The sequence below is a fragment of the Jatropha curcas genome, chromosome 1, assembly GCF_041381405.1.
Source record: "Jatropha curcas cultivar XTBG-Jc1 chromosome 1, XTBG_Jcur_1.0, whole genome shotgun sequence".
NCBI classification, from domain to species: Eukaryota; Viridiplantae; Streptophyta; class Magnoliopsida; order Malpighiales; family Euphorbiaceae; genus Jatropha; species Jatropha curcas.
In genome coordinates, this window is record NC_143151.1 from 26,952,575 (window position 1) to 26,966,992 (window position 14,418).

The 14,418-nt window shown below is 34.9% G+C and overlaps 1 protein-coding gene and 1 long non-coding RNA gene across 2 annotated transcripts; both read right to left on the minus strand.

Moving 5' to 3' along the window:
- Positions 1-7,324: 7,324 nt before the first annotated feature.
- LOC149499259 (uncharacterized) lies at positions 7,325-8,190 on the minus strand. Its single transcript, XM_089722467.1, has 3 exons — positions 7,995-8,190; positions 7,757-7,945; positions 7,325-7,710 (listed from the first exon to the last, which is right to left on the minus strand). Exons 1-3 carry the CDS (start codon positions 8,188-8,190, stop codon positions 7,325-7,327), a joined length of 771 nt encoding a protein of 256 aa, XP_089578593.1.
- A 2,007-nt stretch (positions 8,191-10,197) lies between these two features.
- On the minus strand, positions 10,198-13,209 carry LOC149499260 (uncharacterized). The gene is made up of 2 exons (XR_016322160.1): positions 13,003-13,209; positions 10,198-10,699 (listed from the first exon to the last, which is right to left on the minus strand). It is a non-coding gene; the product is annotated as an uncharacterized LOC149499260 (long non-coding RNA).
- Between the last annotated feature and the right edge of the window lie 1,209 nt (positions 13,210-14,418).

Below are 14,418 nucleotides of genomic sequence, written 5' to 3' on the forward strand. Positions count from 1 at the left end.
CACCACCATGCTGGATTACCATGGCATGCCCATCTGTATTTAACTTTACCCAGCTCGACAAGGGAGGAGCCTAAGAAACTGCAACCAAATTGTTCACGGACCTAGACCCAGCTTCCATTCCCTTGGCCCAAGCTTCCTGATTAAGCTCAAATTGCCTGCTTAGCAAGTGCAACTTACTAGATAAAGACATAGAAACATTCTCAAACACCACTCCATTGTGCCATTTCCACAGCCACCATAAAGTTAATGAGAGCAACTGAAGCGGAACATGGGTCGGTAAACGAGGAAAAACCAACTCCCCAATAGCATTAGCAAGCCAAACTGAACAGTCCATATTCTTAAAAGTGTTGAATAAACTTTAATATAGCCCAGATATATTGTTCATGGAATTTGTTTGACAAGAATATACAATAATCGGAAGCGTACCTTGATCCATAACGGCAGATCTATGTTATAGGTTACCTCGTTGCGGCAATTCGATTCTCTCCGTAATAGCAGATCTACGTTTCTTCACTCTGGCCTTTTGTCCGTAAGTGCTCTTTTAATGGTCAGAGAATAATCAATAGCCGTGGGAGTTTCTTTTATGAGCTCTCTCAAACAAACAATCTCTGTATGTGTTTGAGGTAGCCTTCACACTCTCTTGTTTCTGTGTTAATCCTAATCTGTTGATTCCTTTTATCTTTTATAAGGCAGAGGAAGGGTATTAAAACCCTAACTGGCTCTTATCCATTAAGCCCAATAACCATCATCTTGGGCCACCTTAATTAGAACCAGTCCTTTAATCACATGGGCAACATACAGATTATTAAAATAATCTAACAATCTCCCACTTGGCCCATGTGCATTTCTTGAGTCAATCATGTTTACCTTAATTTGAATTAAGATGATCGGATTATGGCGGTCACAAGTCATTGAACAACATGATTCCTTCCATATATCACAGACCACTTCAATTCATAAAACTTTAATGGAGAGACTATTCAACAATCAATACATTGTTACAATCAACTGTTATTGTTATCTCACTCAACCCATTATTGTATACATCTATAATGTGGATAACACATAAATAAGCAAAAACACATCTTTAATTGAATTCCCAAGTGTCAGAATGATATGAGCAAAACAACCATATATATATATATATATATATATATATAAATATATATATATATATAAGTCTAACTATCATGCTAACAAGGACTTATCTATAATGCCCATCCTATCAACATGGCCAGTGAAGATTTTGGGCGGTAGGCCTTTAGTTAGCGGATCCGCTATCATCAGATCAGTACCGATATGCTCAATTGAGACTTTGTGTTTTTGCACTTCTTCTTTCACAGATAGGTACTTTAAATCCATGTGCTTTGCACCCTTAGAGTACCTATCATTCTTAGAGAAGAAGACAGCTGCGGAATTATCACAGTAAATTCTCAACGGTCTAGCTATACTGTCGACAATGCCTAGACTTGAGACAAAGTTTCGCAACCACAATGCATGAACAGTGGCCTCAAAGCATGCCACAAATTCAGCCTCCATAGTGGAAGTAGCAATGACAGACCGCTTTCCACTTTTCCATGATACTGCTCCTCCAGCTAGAAGAAACAAGTAGCCAAATGTAGACTTTCTCGAATCTACACAACCGGTATAGTCTAAATCCGAGTATCCCACCACTTCTAGATGGCTGGACTTTCTATAAGTGAGTATATGATCCTTAGTGCCTTGTAAATACCTAAGTACTTTCTTTGCAGCTTTCCAATGGTCCATCCCGGGATTACTTTGATATCGCCCTAACATTCCTACGGCGAAACTAATATCCGATCGAGTACATGTCTGAACATACATTAAGCTCCCAACCACTGACGCATATGGAATAGACTCCATCTCTTTACGTTCCAAATCATTTTTAGGACATTGCATTTCGCTGAACCTATCTCCTTTCTGAATTGGAACTATTCATGCGGAGCATTTTTCCATTCTGAATCTCTCTAATACCTTATCAATGTAAGCTCTTTGAGACAATCCTAACAGTCTTGTGATCTATCATGGAATATTTCTATTCCAATCACAAAGGATGCCTCTCCCATATCTTTCATTTCAAAGTTCTTAGAGAGAAAACGCTTTACATCATGCAACAACCCAACATCATTCGCAGCAAGAAGAATGTCATCAACATATAGGACTAACATAATGAGCTTGCTCCCACTGACCTTCATATAAATACACCGATCAACAGTGTTTTCTATAAAACCATATGAAGTGATGGTATTATTGAACTTAAGATACCACTGACGGGAAGCTTGCTTCAGTCCACATATTGACTTCTTTAACTTACACACCAAGTTTTCCTTTCCTGTGACCACAAACCCCTCTGGTTGGTCTATATATACTTCCTCCTCTAAGTCACCATTAAGAAAGGCTGTCTTTACATCCATTTGGTGAAGCTCTAGATCATAATGAGCCACCAAAGCCAAAATAATTCTTAAAGAGTCCTTTTTGGAAACTAGAGAAAAGGTCTCTTTATAATCAATGCCATCCTTCTGAGTGTAACCTTTAGCAACAAGTCTGGCCTTATATCTTTCAATGTTGCCCTTAGAGTCCCGTTTGGTCTTAAAAACCCATTTACAACCAACTTGTTTTGACCCCTCAAGCAACTCGACTAAATCCCAGACTTGATTGTCACTCATTGATTGCATTTCTTCCTTCATGGCATTAAACCACTTTTCAGAATTATCACATTCCATGGCTTTCTGGAAAGAGACTGGATCCTTATCAATGCCCAATTCACATTCATGCTCAAGTGAGTAAACCACATAATCACTGGAAATAGCTGGCCTTCTTTGCCTTTGTGACCTCCGTAATGCTATTTCTTGTGAAACCACTTGATCATTCATGAATTGTTCATTATTTACTGGTTCATCATTTATATTGTCATTTTGTGGGTTCGGAATGTTGTTTTATTGTTTAACCATGTTGTTAAACTGTGATACAACAAGTGGAACAACAACCGAAGAAGAGACATTAGGAAAATCCATCTGAGTTGGATTTTCAATCTGAATCTCTTGCACATTCACCTTACGTGGTTCACTACTCCCACTAATTTGGCCATTCTCAATAAACCGAATATTACCAGACTCAACAATTCTCATACTATGGTTAGGACAATAAAATCTGTACCATTTTGACTTTTCAGGATATCCTATGAAAAATCCATTAACCGTTCTAGCATCAAGCTTCTTTTCATGTGGATTATATATCCTTACTTCCGCTGGGCAACCCCAAACACGAAGATGCCTCAGACTAGGTTTCCTTCCCGTCCACAGTTCATAAGGGGTCTTAGGAACTGCCTTACTAGGAACCCTATTAAGTAAATATGCAACAGTCTTTAATGCATGCATCCATAATGATAAAGGCACAGTACAATTATTCAGCATACTCCTAACCATTTCCATAAGAGTACGATTACGCCTTTCAGCTACACCATTCTGTTGAGGTGTACCTGGCCTTGCGCACAAATGCCACGACTTTCAAAGAACTTTGCAAATGGACCTGGACATTGTCCATTTTCATTAAATTTACCATAATATTCACCACCTCTATCAGATCTCACCACTTTAACCTTTCTATTTAACTGCCTTTCTACCTCATTAATGAAATCTCAAGGATATCCACTGATTGAGTCTTTTCATGCAGTAAATATACATAATCGTACCATGAGAAATCATCGATAAAGGTAATAAAATATTTTTCACCACCCCAAGAGGGAACATCAAAAGGGCCACATATATCAATGTGTATAAGTTCAAGCAATTCACTGCTTCTTGTGGCTGGATTCTTTAATGTGTGTTTCGTTTGCTTACCTTTAATGCAATCTATACACATGTCCCAGTCAGTGAAATGCAATTGAGGTAAGATTCCACCTTTCACTAACCTCAAAATCCTTTCTTTGGATATGTGACCTAACCTTTGATGCCACAAGAAAGCAAAACATTCATTATGTGCACTACGTTTAATACCTATATTGTGTTCAACATTAAATATGGATTCAATAAATTCAGCATCAAGATTAAAATGATACAAACCATCAATCAAAGTACCAGAACCATAATAGTACTTAAGTTTGTATAATGAAAAAATACCATTACAAATCTTAAAACTGAAACCAACATTATCCAACCTCCCTACAGAAACTAGATTTCTAGCACATTTAGAAACATAGAGACACTTTTCAAGATCCAGATAACAACCAGTGTCCAGGATCAATCTATAAGTCCCAATTCCTTCTATTCGTGCCTTCATTCTGTTTCCCATGAATAGGAACTTTTCAGTTTCGTTTATGGGTTGGATCGAAAGAAATCCCTGTATAATATGAGACACATGAGTAGTTGCACCAGAATCTAACCACCAGGTATTATTAGGCACTTCAATAAGATTTGATTCAAAACATACTGAAACATAAAGTATACCTTTCTTTTGAAACCAAATCTTCCTTTTAGGACAGTCCTTCTTGAAGTGACCATTCTTCCTACAGAAGTAGCACTTCAATTCCTTACGGATTTGGCCCTCATTAACCTTCATTGGGGCACTATCCCTTTTCTTGCCTTTCTTCCCTGATTTGTTATTGCTGCTACTAGCTCCATGATAAAATGTGAGATTGATGGAGTGTTCCTTCAATTTCTTTAATCTTCCTTCCTCTTGTATTAACATGGCCTTGATTTCCTGAATGTTCCATTTTTCCTTAAGGGTGTTGTAATTCACCTGGAACTGACCAAACTCAAGAGGAAGTGAGTTAATAATAAATTGAACTAAAAAGGATTCACTCACATCCATTCCCATTGATTTCAGTTTGGCTGTCAAATTCTGCATGCCGGTCACATGATCATGAATGGATTGTGACCAATCAAACTTCTTGGTCATTAGCTCACTCATCAAGGAACCTACGATGGACTTGTCAGTTATGTCCGATTGGGAGTATTCCTTAATTTTCAACATGTACTATCTAGCATTGTCTGTTCTGGGCAATGATGGCTTAACATTTTCAGCCATTATCATCCTCATTAAGTTCAAGCTCAGCTTGTTAGACCGCTCCGAAGCCTCATAATGAGACTTGTCAGCTTCAGCGCTGGTCTCTGTAATGGCTGCTGGCTTTTCAGAGACTAATGCCAAATCCAAGTCCAGAACTCCTAACTGATAATGGATTTGTTCGGACCAATCAGCATAGTTCAATCCATTGAACTTAATCAACCCAGTGCCCATAGCAAACATGTTAAAAGAAGCTGTAACATTACACATATACTCATACGTTAATGCTTTTAAAATGGATTCAAACCAATAACAACTTTAATTATGCATCTAGATTCACCTTTGGGTAATATTTAAATGCATAGCTTTAATCCTTAATGATGCCAAGAAGAAAAATACTTTAATAGACTTTCATTGTGGAGCAACTTGCGAACCTTTATGCAAGTCAAAGAGAAGCACGCCCGTGTTTCATCACAGCACGCCCGTGCTCCTTTCTGGAATCCAGTTATTTTTTTTTATTCCATTCAACTATTCAATAATGTTCCATACAATATGCATGTTATCTTTGGATATACATTCATATTAATTAGTACAATGATAAGTCTCTTTAATGTCATTGATTATAATTAATGGTCTACCTTTGGGTAACCTAACAAATTATAATCAATGAACTCAATTGTTCAATTTTAACTTTCATGTCATATAATTGCATCACACAAATATGAACAATTGAAAACTGCATAATCAATGTCTAAAACAATCCAAACAAGGCCACTTTGGTGACTAACAAGTTTTCCATTCATTAAACATTGATTTATGCAAAACTTTTATGAGATTAAATTAAGATCTCAAAACTTTACCGATATAACCCAATAATATGTCATAACCATTCTCTATAAATAACAACAAAATAATTTATAAAGCATAAAGAAAACAAACAATTTTCAAATTTCTATAATTTTGGCTTCGCTTATACCATATAAATCAATTTCACAATACGAAATTAATTTTCATTAATTAAGACAAACAAAATGCTATCAAACAAATCTAGAACAGGTACAGGCTCTGATACCACATGTTGCATAAACTTTAATATAGCCCAGATCTATTATTCATAGAATTTGTTTGATAAGAATATACAATAATCAGAAGCGTACCTTAATCCATAACGGCAGATCTATGTTATGGGTTACCTCATTGCGACAATTCGATTCTCTCCGTAATAGCAGATCTACGTTTCTTCACTCTGGCCTTTTGTCTGTAAGTGCTCTCTTAATGGTCAGAGAATAATCAACAGCCGCTGGAGTTTCTTTTATGAGCTCTCTGAAACAAACTATCTCCGTATCTGTTTGAGGTAGCCGTCACACTCTCTTGTTTCTATGTTAACCTTAATCTGTTGATTCCTTTATCTTTTATAAGGTAGAGGAAGGGTATTAAAACCCTAACTGGCTCTTATCCATTAAGCCCAATAACCATCATCTTGGGCCACCTTAATTAGAACCAACGTTTTAATCACATGGGCCACATACAAATTATTAAAATAATCTAACAAAAAGAAGCTAGCATGACGGAGATAGCAATGCATTCCAAACTTCCCCAGCAAACTGGCAGTCTCAAAAGGCATGCTCTAAGATCTCGGCCTTCCGCCCATAAAGAGAGCAAGCAGAATTAGACGTAAAATCACACCGGTAACTCTCCAGATTAATTAAGATTTTACGATGCTGAAAGAGCCAAAGAAAACATCAGATACGCTGAGAAACTTGGCATTTCCAAAGGATCCTTCAAACTGCATCATCCTCACTAGAGTCCAACCCTCGAGCAACATTGTAAGCGGACTGCATAGAGAAACATCCACTAGGCATGTACTTTCAAGCCTATGTATCTAAGAAGTCAATCTGAGGAAACAACGAGACAAGCTCTAGCAACATAAGGTGTTGAGTAGACAACCATTGACTCAATAATTCCCACCGCCAGCTACCCTGTTCCCCAAAGTAAGAAACAGGAATATGTTCCAAAGCAGGGGGCAAATCACCAACAATAGTAGATCGCAATGGATAATCTATCACCCAAGTATCATTAGAAAAGTCCGTAAGCATCCCATTAAAAACCACTTGAGTAAAGTCCGCCTTAAGAACATCTAACATGCTAATAATTCCCCTCCAGATAATCGAAGAATTAGCTTTTGCCACCAGTTGACTCAAAGCAGATCGTCAACCCATATATTTACCTTTCACCATAGAGACCCACAAAGCTTGCTCTTCAGTTAAAAGATGTTATCCCAGCTTTGCAAGAAAAGAATCGTTCATGGCATAATAAGACCCGATGCCCAAACCTCCACGCTGAATCGGCCTAGTGACCAAGCTACAATTCGCCAAATGAACCTGTCGCTTGTTACCTTCACCCCCCACAGAAACTGCCTAATCTTCGTATCAAATGCATCACACATCGAGTGGGGAAGCAGAATAGTCTGCATTACATGATTAGGCAGCGTTGTAATTTGACAAGCGTAAGTCGTCCCACTAAAGAAAGGCACTTCGATTTCCATTCGGATAGAGTCGATCTTAGCCAATAAACCATCAAACACATCTTTATTAACCCGATTTTGAAAGATCATCACACCTAAATGAGCATCCATCCTCAGGAAGACAGACATGCCAGAAACACGACAAATTTCGGAAACCATAGCCGCTGAGGCATTATGAGAAAACCAAATACTGGAGTTTGCAAAGTTCACCGGCCTTCTGCCCTGAAGCTACACCAAATTTGACCAAGCAATCTGTGATAATCCCCATATGTGAAACACTAGCCTCAGTAAAAAGCAAAAGATCATCCGTAAAGAAAAGGTGTGAAATTCCCGATCCTCTACGAGCAGGGAACAATAGTGGTCCGGTCCCCTCGCCAACAACAGCATTAATACTATGTCCTAATCTTTTCCATAGCAAGAACGAACAGATATGGTAAGATGGGATCACCTTGGCGGACGCCTCTAGAGGGTTTAAAATTACTATAAACCTTGCCATTTAAAGTAACCCGTAAAGAACATGCCTGTAGACACCTCATAATAATATCCCACCATAAGACAGGAAAGCCCGTGATATCTAAAGTTTCCTGCAAGAAATCCCAGCGCAACCGGTCATAAGCTTTCTCCAAGTCAACTTTAACCACCATCTACGCTTTTGATCCCGTACAATGCTGCATCGAGTGCACAATCTCCTATAAAACCACTACATTGACATGCAATTGGCGGTCAAGTATAAACCTGCTTTGGAGTGGAGAAACCAGGGAGGGTAAGACCATCTTCATCCGATTAGCTAAGAGTTTTGTAATAATTTTATAAGTTCACATTACACATGCTGATTTGTCGAAACTGCGTGATGAGCTCCTGAGCAGAAACCTTAGGAATTAGGGTAATCACCAGATCACAAACATCCGGAGGTAGAACCCACCATTAAGGAACTGTAAAACCATTCGACATAAAGACGGACCAACCACACCCAAGCCATTGAAGGGTAACTTAATAAATATCACAAATTAAGTTTTAATATTAACAAAATGTCAAAAAAATTTAAAATTAAGATAATTTCATTTTGGTTAAAAATAAAACAATAAACTCCAAAATAATCTTAATGAGTCCACGTCACATCAAAACATACAAATGACATCACATCTAAGCCTCCTTCAACAAAGAAAAATAAAAATGAGATTTGATGCTAAAGTTTTAACCGCCATTTCAAGCAACTGTAAAACGAAATCTTTGGTTTCATTTCCATAATTGAAGAAATAAACAGTCCAAAAATTAAATTTTCAAATTCAACGGGAATACAGAATATATAAGTGTACGTATGTATACATATATAAAATCAATTAATACAAAAAATTAATATATATATATATATATATATATATATATATATATATATATATATATATATATATATATATAAATTAACACATTGAATCAAGCAAAATAAATAGGATATACACACACATATTCAAAAACTAAAAGAAAAAGCTTAGAAAATCAATCAAACATAATATCTCAAAATGCAGACAAAATTCATATAATAGTCAACAGAATAACTCACCTGATATCTAAAAATCTATAGAAATCTAGAATTACAGCTAACACTACCGGAGAAGAAGACAAGAAAAACAGAATAAAAAAATAGAATCAAATCGATAAAATAGCTCAAGAAAAACGGAATCAAATTGACTGTAAACGAAATCAAATACAGAAAAAAGAACATGAAGAAGTAGAAGAAACAAAAAGAAGAAGGAATGAAAAAATGGGAATGCGCTCGTCGCAATCAAGCTTGATCACCAAGTGAAGCAATCGCCTAAATCTGAAAAATTCATATAAAATCTCCTATTGGTATTGTCATTACGCTGCAGAATGAGAGCTCATGTGGAACCTTTTATTTATAACGTAACAGCGGCGGTACATAATAACATATTACGATCAGGTAATATAAAGGTAATTATGGAAATCACTAATAAAAGTGACATTTTCCTATATTTAACACATTGAATAGCACAAATACCTTGCAAGCAGTTCTATTTTTTGAAATTTTGTCAGATTTTTTTACTATAACAGTATACCTCCTATCCACAAATATAAGTCATTTTAGTATTTTTTTTTCCATAAATATAAATCATTTTGAAATATCTTTTCTTTCTTTTTTGATTACTTTCCTCACATATGTATAACTTCGATTTCTAAAAGAAATTATTATTGAGAGTAATTAACGATTTTTTTTTCAATTTTACTCCTATATATTAAATACATTAATTATTAATAATGAGTGAAGTAAATGATAATTTAGTGAAAATTAATGAACCTTTTGTTAAGAAAATTAATTGATTTCCTAATTATCATGGAAAAACCTTATATCCAATTTTTCGGCTTCGTTTAATTATGAGGAACCTTGCACGATCCTAAATGTATAAATATAAAAAATCATTGTAAATTACCATAGATACTTAAAAAAAAAAGGTCAAGTCCAATTAACATTCAACCATATCCAATAAAAAAATGATTTATAAGTTCCATATTGAAAAAACTAGATATTTTTTCAATTTATTATTTGTTTATTTTATATTAAAGAACACGTTCCAATAGTAGAAAAGGCTCAAAAAATTTCTAGACATTTATGTCTAAGAAATATTTCAAAAATGTAGAAATAATAACCAATGAGAGTTTCTTTATGTAATAGTAGTTGCTTACATTCCGTATATGAGTTTTACTCATACACTAAGTGTCACGACCCGATACCATGGGCCGGACCGGCACTAGGGCCCAGGTAAGCTTAAGGCCCCCGAGGCCCGTAGTAAGCCTGAAACACTAAAAATTTACTATTTCAGTATAATTTTAAACATTCAGGCCTTACTTATAGGAAAATAAACCTCAAGATTCTATTAAATCTCGGCCCAAATTTATCGGCTACAACATTCCATAGTTCGAGCCCAATTATCAATACATCACATTTTTTTTTATATGGGCTCACATAATTATATCGTCTATATTAATACACGACTAATTGTACAGAATTTCTACAACTGCGGAGTCACTGACTACTTGGTATACATAGCTTTTTATACATATAATTACATAGTAAGATAATTTATGAAACTGGAAAAAAAAAGATTTCTTCTAGCCAATTTAAAAGAAGCTTACTTCCTGAAAAATTAAACAAGATATGTGAGCCTTCTAAGAAGTAACACTTATTGCACAACACACGCATTCACACAAATGTTTAAATATATCAATCTAGCCATTCGACTAGTTATATGTTCACGCAGCCAGTCACACAAATGGCATATCATCAGCATCCACAAACAATATCACCTTCAATTAATCACATCACGTGGAAATTAGTCAGTGGCACCACCTGAAACGCCAACGAGCCGTCCTCACACATGGCTCGCCCTCTCATACATGTGCACCAGGGAGCCGATCCCCCATACGGCCAACTGGTCTAATCCTCACTGACCAGTCCTCTCATTGTTTTTCCATTCTCTCTTTTCTTTTCCATACCAACAGGAGGCAACCCGGTGGTCTCCATCCAATCTAGATCGTCAAGCGCTCACAACAGGAGGCCACCCTGCGAGCTACAATCAGATCTAAATTATCAGGTGCGCAACTACAAGAAGCCATCCTGTGAATTTCCATATAATGTATATCATCAGGTGCACAAGGGGGCGCCGATCTCCCATTTTCCCGGCCGACGGTCAAGTATCATGTCATAACCGGATCCGTATCACAGACCGTCCTCACAAACCCATGGTGGTCCACTTCATCCCAATTCCACACAAACAAAGCACAACATATTCACAGCACAAATAATCAAACAATTCAATCAAGTGCAGACATATCTATCAGTTGAACATCGTAATGCAGTTAAATAATTAAATAATTAAATGAATAATAAAGATAATAAATAAATAATTAGAGCACTCTAGTTATTATGCATTAAGTTGTAGAATTAGTCTAAATAAACTTATTCATTATGTTATGAATTAAAACTAGTCTAGGTTCTATCGAAATTTCAACAGCATCTCCCCTAAAAGTAGGATTATCTACCTGTTTAAATATCACAATAACATCACATATGTTTATCAATCAATACACACAGCCCATCCGTCGGGTAATCAATCAATTTAGAACCCCATCCTCCTTCTAAAACAACAATGTCAACACTCAACCATTAATTTACAACAATAATGTTCCAACGATAATGACGATCATTATTTACTTCACATAATTATAACTAGCTTCTATAGCTAATTACCAAACAAGTGAAAGCTTTAATACATATATAGTCGAATAAAACTTATATCATTAAGTTAATTTCAATTACTTTCATTTTATAGTTTCGTAGTGTCTAACTATTATAGTACTCTTTATCAAGATTTCATTTCTTCATTCTTGCTTAAAGATAATAACCACATATTTATACTTTTGTTAAATTTATATTAACCAATAAAAACGAATGCTTCTATTAAATTAAAATCTAAAGAATAAATCTACTAGAGATTTAACTTACTAAAAATATACCGATTAACTATTCCTAGCAAGAATTAAACCTACTATTTCGAATATTTCCATTTATCTTTTGCTTTTGGATTCATAACAATCATTCTGAATGTTTCGCATTAATAAGTTCAAAATTAAATATATTTACCTATCAAGGTTCTCTAACAAGAATCACAATAATTTTAACTAGGCCTATTTCAGCATAAAATTAAAACTCCTCTTATCCCAATTCATGTCAATTTCCATGTTTAGAAAACATTAAAATCCATATAAAGCTATAAAATTCAAACAAGACAAATAATCACAATCAAATTCAGACCCAAATCAAACTGACTTAAGCCATTTTCTAATAAAATTATGCATTACTTCAGCTTCGATTACTTAAAGATTACTATTAACTAATAGATATTGAAGCTTAATAACTAAAAGATCCACAAGGAGATAAATTCTCATCTTAAACATTTCTTTTGTATAACTAATTCATTCTTAGGTATAATTCGTGTAATTATTTAGCTAATATCCTTGATTAACTAATTTTCTACAGTCTTATACTTTCTAGGCCTAATTATAAATTTGAGTCAAACAATGTCAGATTGCAAATCTAATAGTATAGTCGTATTCTAAGGGTTGAGTGCAAGATTCTGCCTATTTTGCACTTCCCGGTCACCGGAAACCTCCAACGTCGCCGCTGGCCATGGTGGCCGAACGGCTAGCAGGCCTGAGATCAAACAATAATTTATCGAAAATGAAGAATACTTCCTATAAAGTTCAATTTTGAGATCAATATCTACAAAACATGGCAGTTAATCGCTAAAATCGCAAATTTTATCAACTGTCAAATTTTCGCAATCAAGTATAAACTTATTCCAATGGCCATCTATCACCTACTGAAATGAGTTAAAGCTATGTTTGCTGCACAAATTATATTCTTTGGATTCCAAACTCACCTTGCTAACAGGGATCGCCGAAAAACGGTGAGGTCGCCGGAAATCGAGCAGGAGACGTGATCTGGCAGTGGAGCAGAGCTGCGACTTCTGCCATCGCTGTGCTCGCCGGAGAGGAGGAGGAGGCTTGAGCATCTGCAGTGGTGACGCGACGGCGAGGCGAGCTTGGCCGGCTCCAATGGCTGGGACGGGGAAGGAGGAAGGAGGAGGTCGCGCGATCTGGAGAGAAGAAGAAGAAAAGAAGAAGAAAAGAAAAGAAAGAAAGAATGTCGGTTTCTAGACCATTCCGGTTCGATTCGAACCGGTTTGGTCTGGTTCAACGATTTGGCTCGATTCTTGCTCGGTTTGCAGGTTTTTCACTTGGTTTTCAAGCTATTCGTGTGGTTTCCAAAAATCGATTTGATTCCCGGGTTCAATTCAATTTATTGTAATTATTTAGTTAGGTTAGAAAATATTTCCTCCATTTATTCAAAAATAATAAAAAAAAACTAAAAATAAAAATAATAATAGTAATGATATTTGATTTTAGAATAATTAATTTATATATATTCATAATAGACTAAATTGCTGGCATTTCATATTATTTCTCGAACTTTTCAATTGTTCTCAAATCGACAAATTCCGGTGATATATTTGGGCTTAAGCCCGACCCACAAACTTGGGCTCGAATAGAGATTGTTTGGTATATATATAGCCCATATAGTTGAAAATCGAGATTTTTAGTTTAATAAAAAAAATTCAAAAGTTTCGAAAATAAAAATTCGGGGTATTACACTAAGTCAATTTATGAAGAAATTTATTAAATTACTTTTATTTTATCTTTTTTTTTTTTTACCGTTGAATAATTAAACATAGCACAATTTCAATAAAAAATTAATTTTTAATTGATTTGACATATTAGTGAATTCATATAATAAAGTGTAGGTAAGTCTTTTCTCCCAATATAATAAAATCCTGCATTACTTATTTGCTTGTGGCCAAATCACCTCTTAAATATTTATGTGATAATTAATAATAAATAGTAGTTAAGTAAAAGATTACAAAAAAATAACTAAAATTTTTCTAACACATATTTTACTTCCATTTGTTTTTAAAGAATAATTCACTTTTTTTTTCCATACAGATTAAGAAATGAAAATTTATTATGATTAAGTAATTATTTTGGTTTAATAAATTCTCTTATAACCATCATATATAATATTTTTGAGCAATTATTATATTAAATAATAAAAATCATATTAATAATGTAAAATAAAAATATAAATTGTAATTAATGAAAGTGACCATATTGATGATTTTTTTAAGGAAATTTTAAAATTTTATCTATTAATGTATTAAATTAACTTGAAAAATAAGATTGACTTGAAAAAAAAAAAGCGAGGAAAATAAGACAAAACTAGATAAGAGCATATAACATAA

Coding starts and splice junctions, on each gene's coding strand:
- LOC149499259 (XM_089722467.1), bottom strand. CDS start 8,190: ATGGTGGTTAAAGTTGACTTGGAGAAAGCTTATGACCGGTTGCGCTGG. Junction 7,946..7,994: donor CTCTAGAGGCGTCCGCCAAG/GTGATCCCATCT, acceptor GGAAAAGATTAG/GACATAGTATTAATGCTGTT. Junction 7,711..7,756: donor AGCTTCAGGGCAGAAGGCCG/GTGAACTTTGCA, acceptor ATAATGCCTCAG/CGGCTATGGTTTCCGAAATT.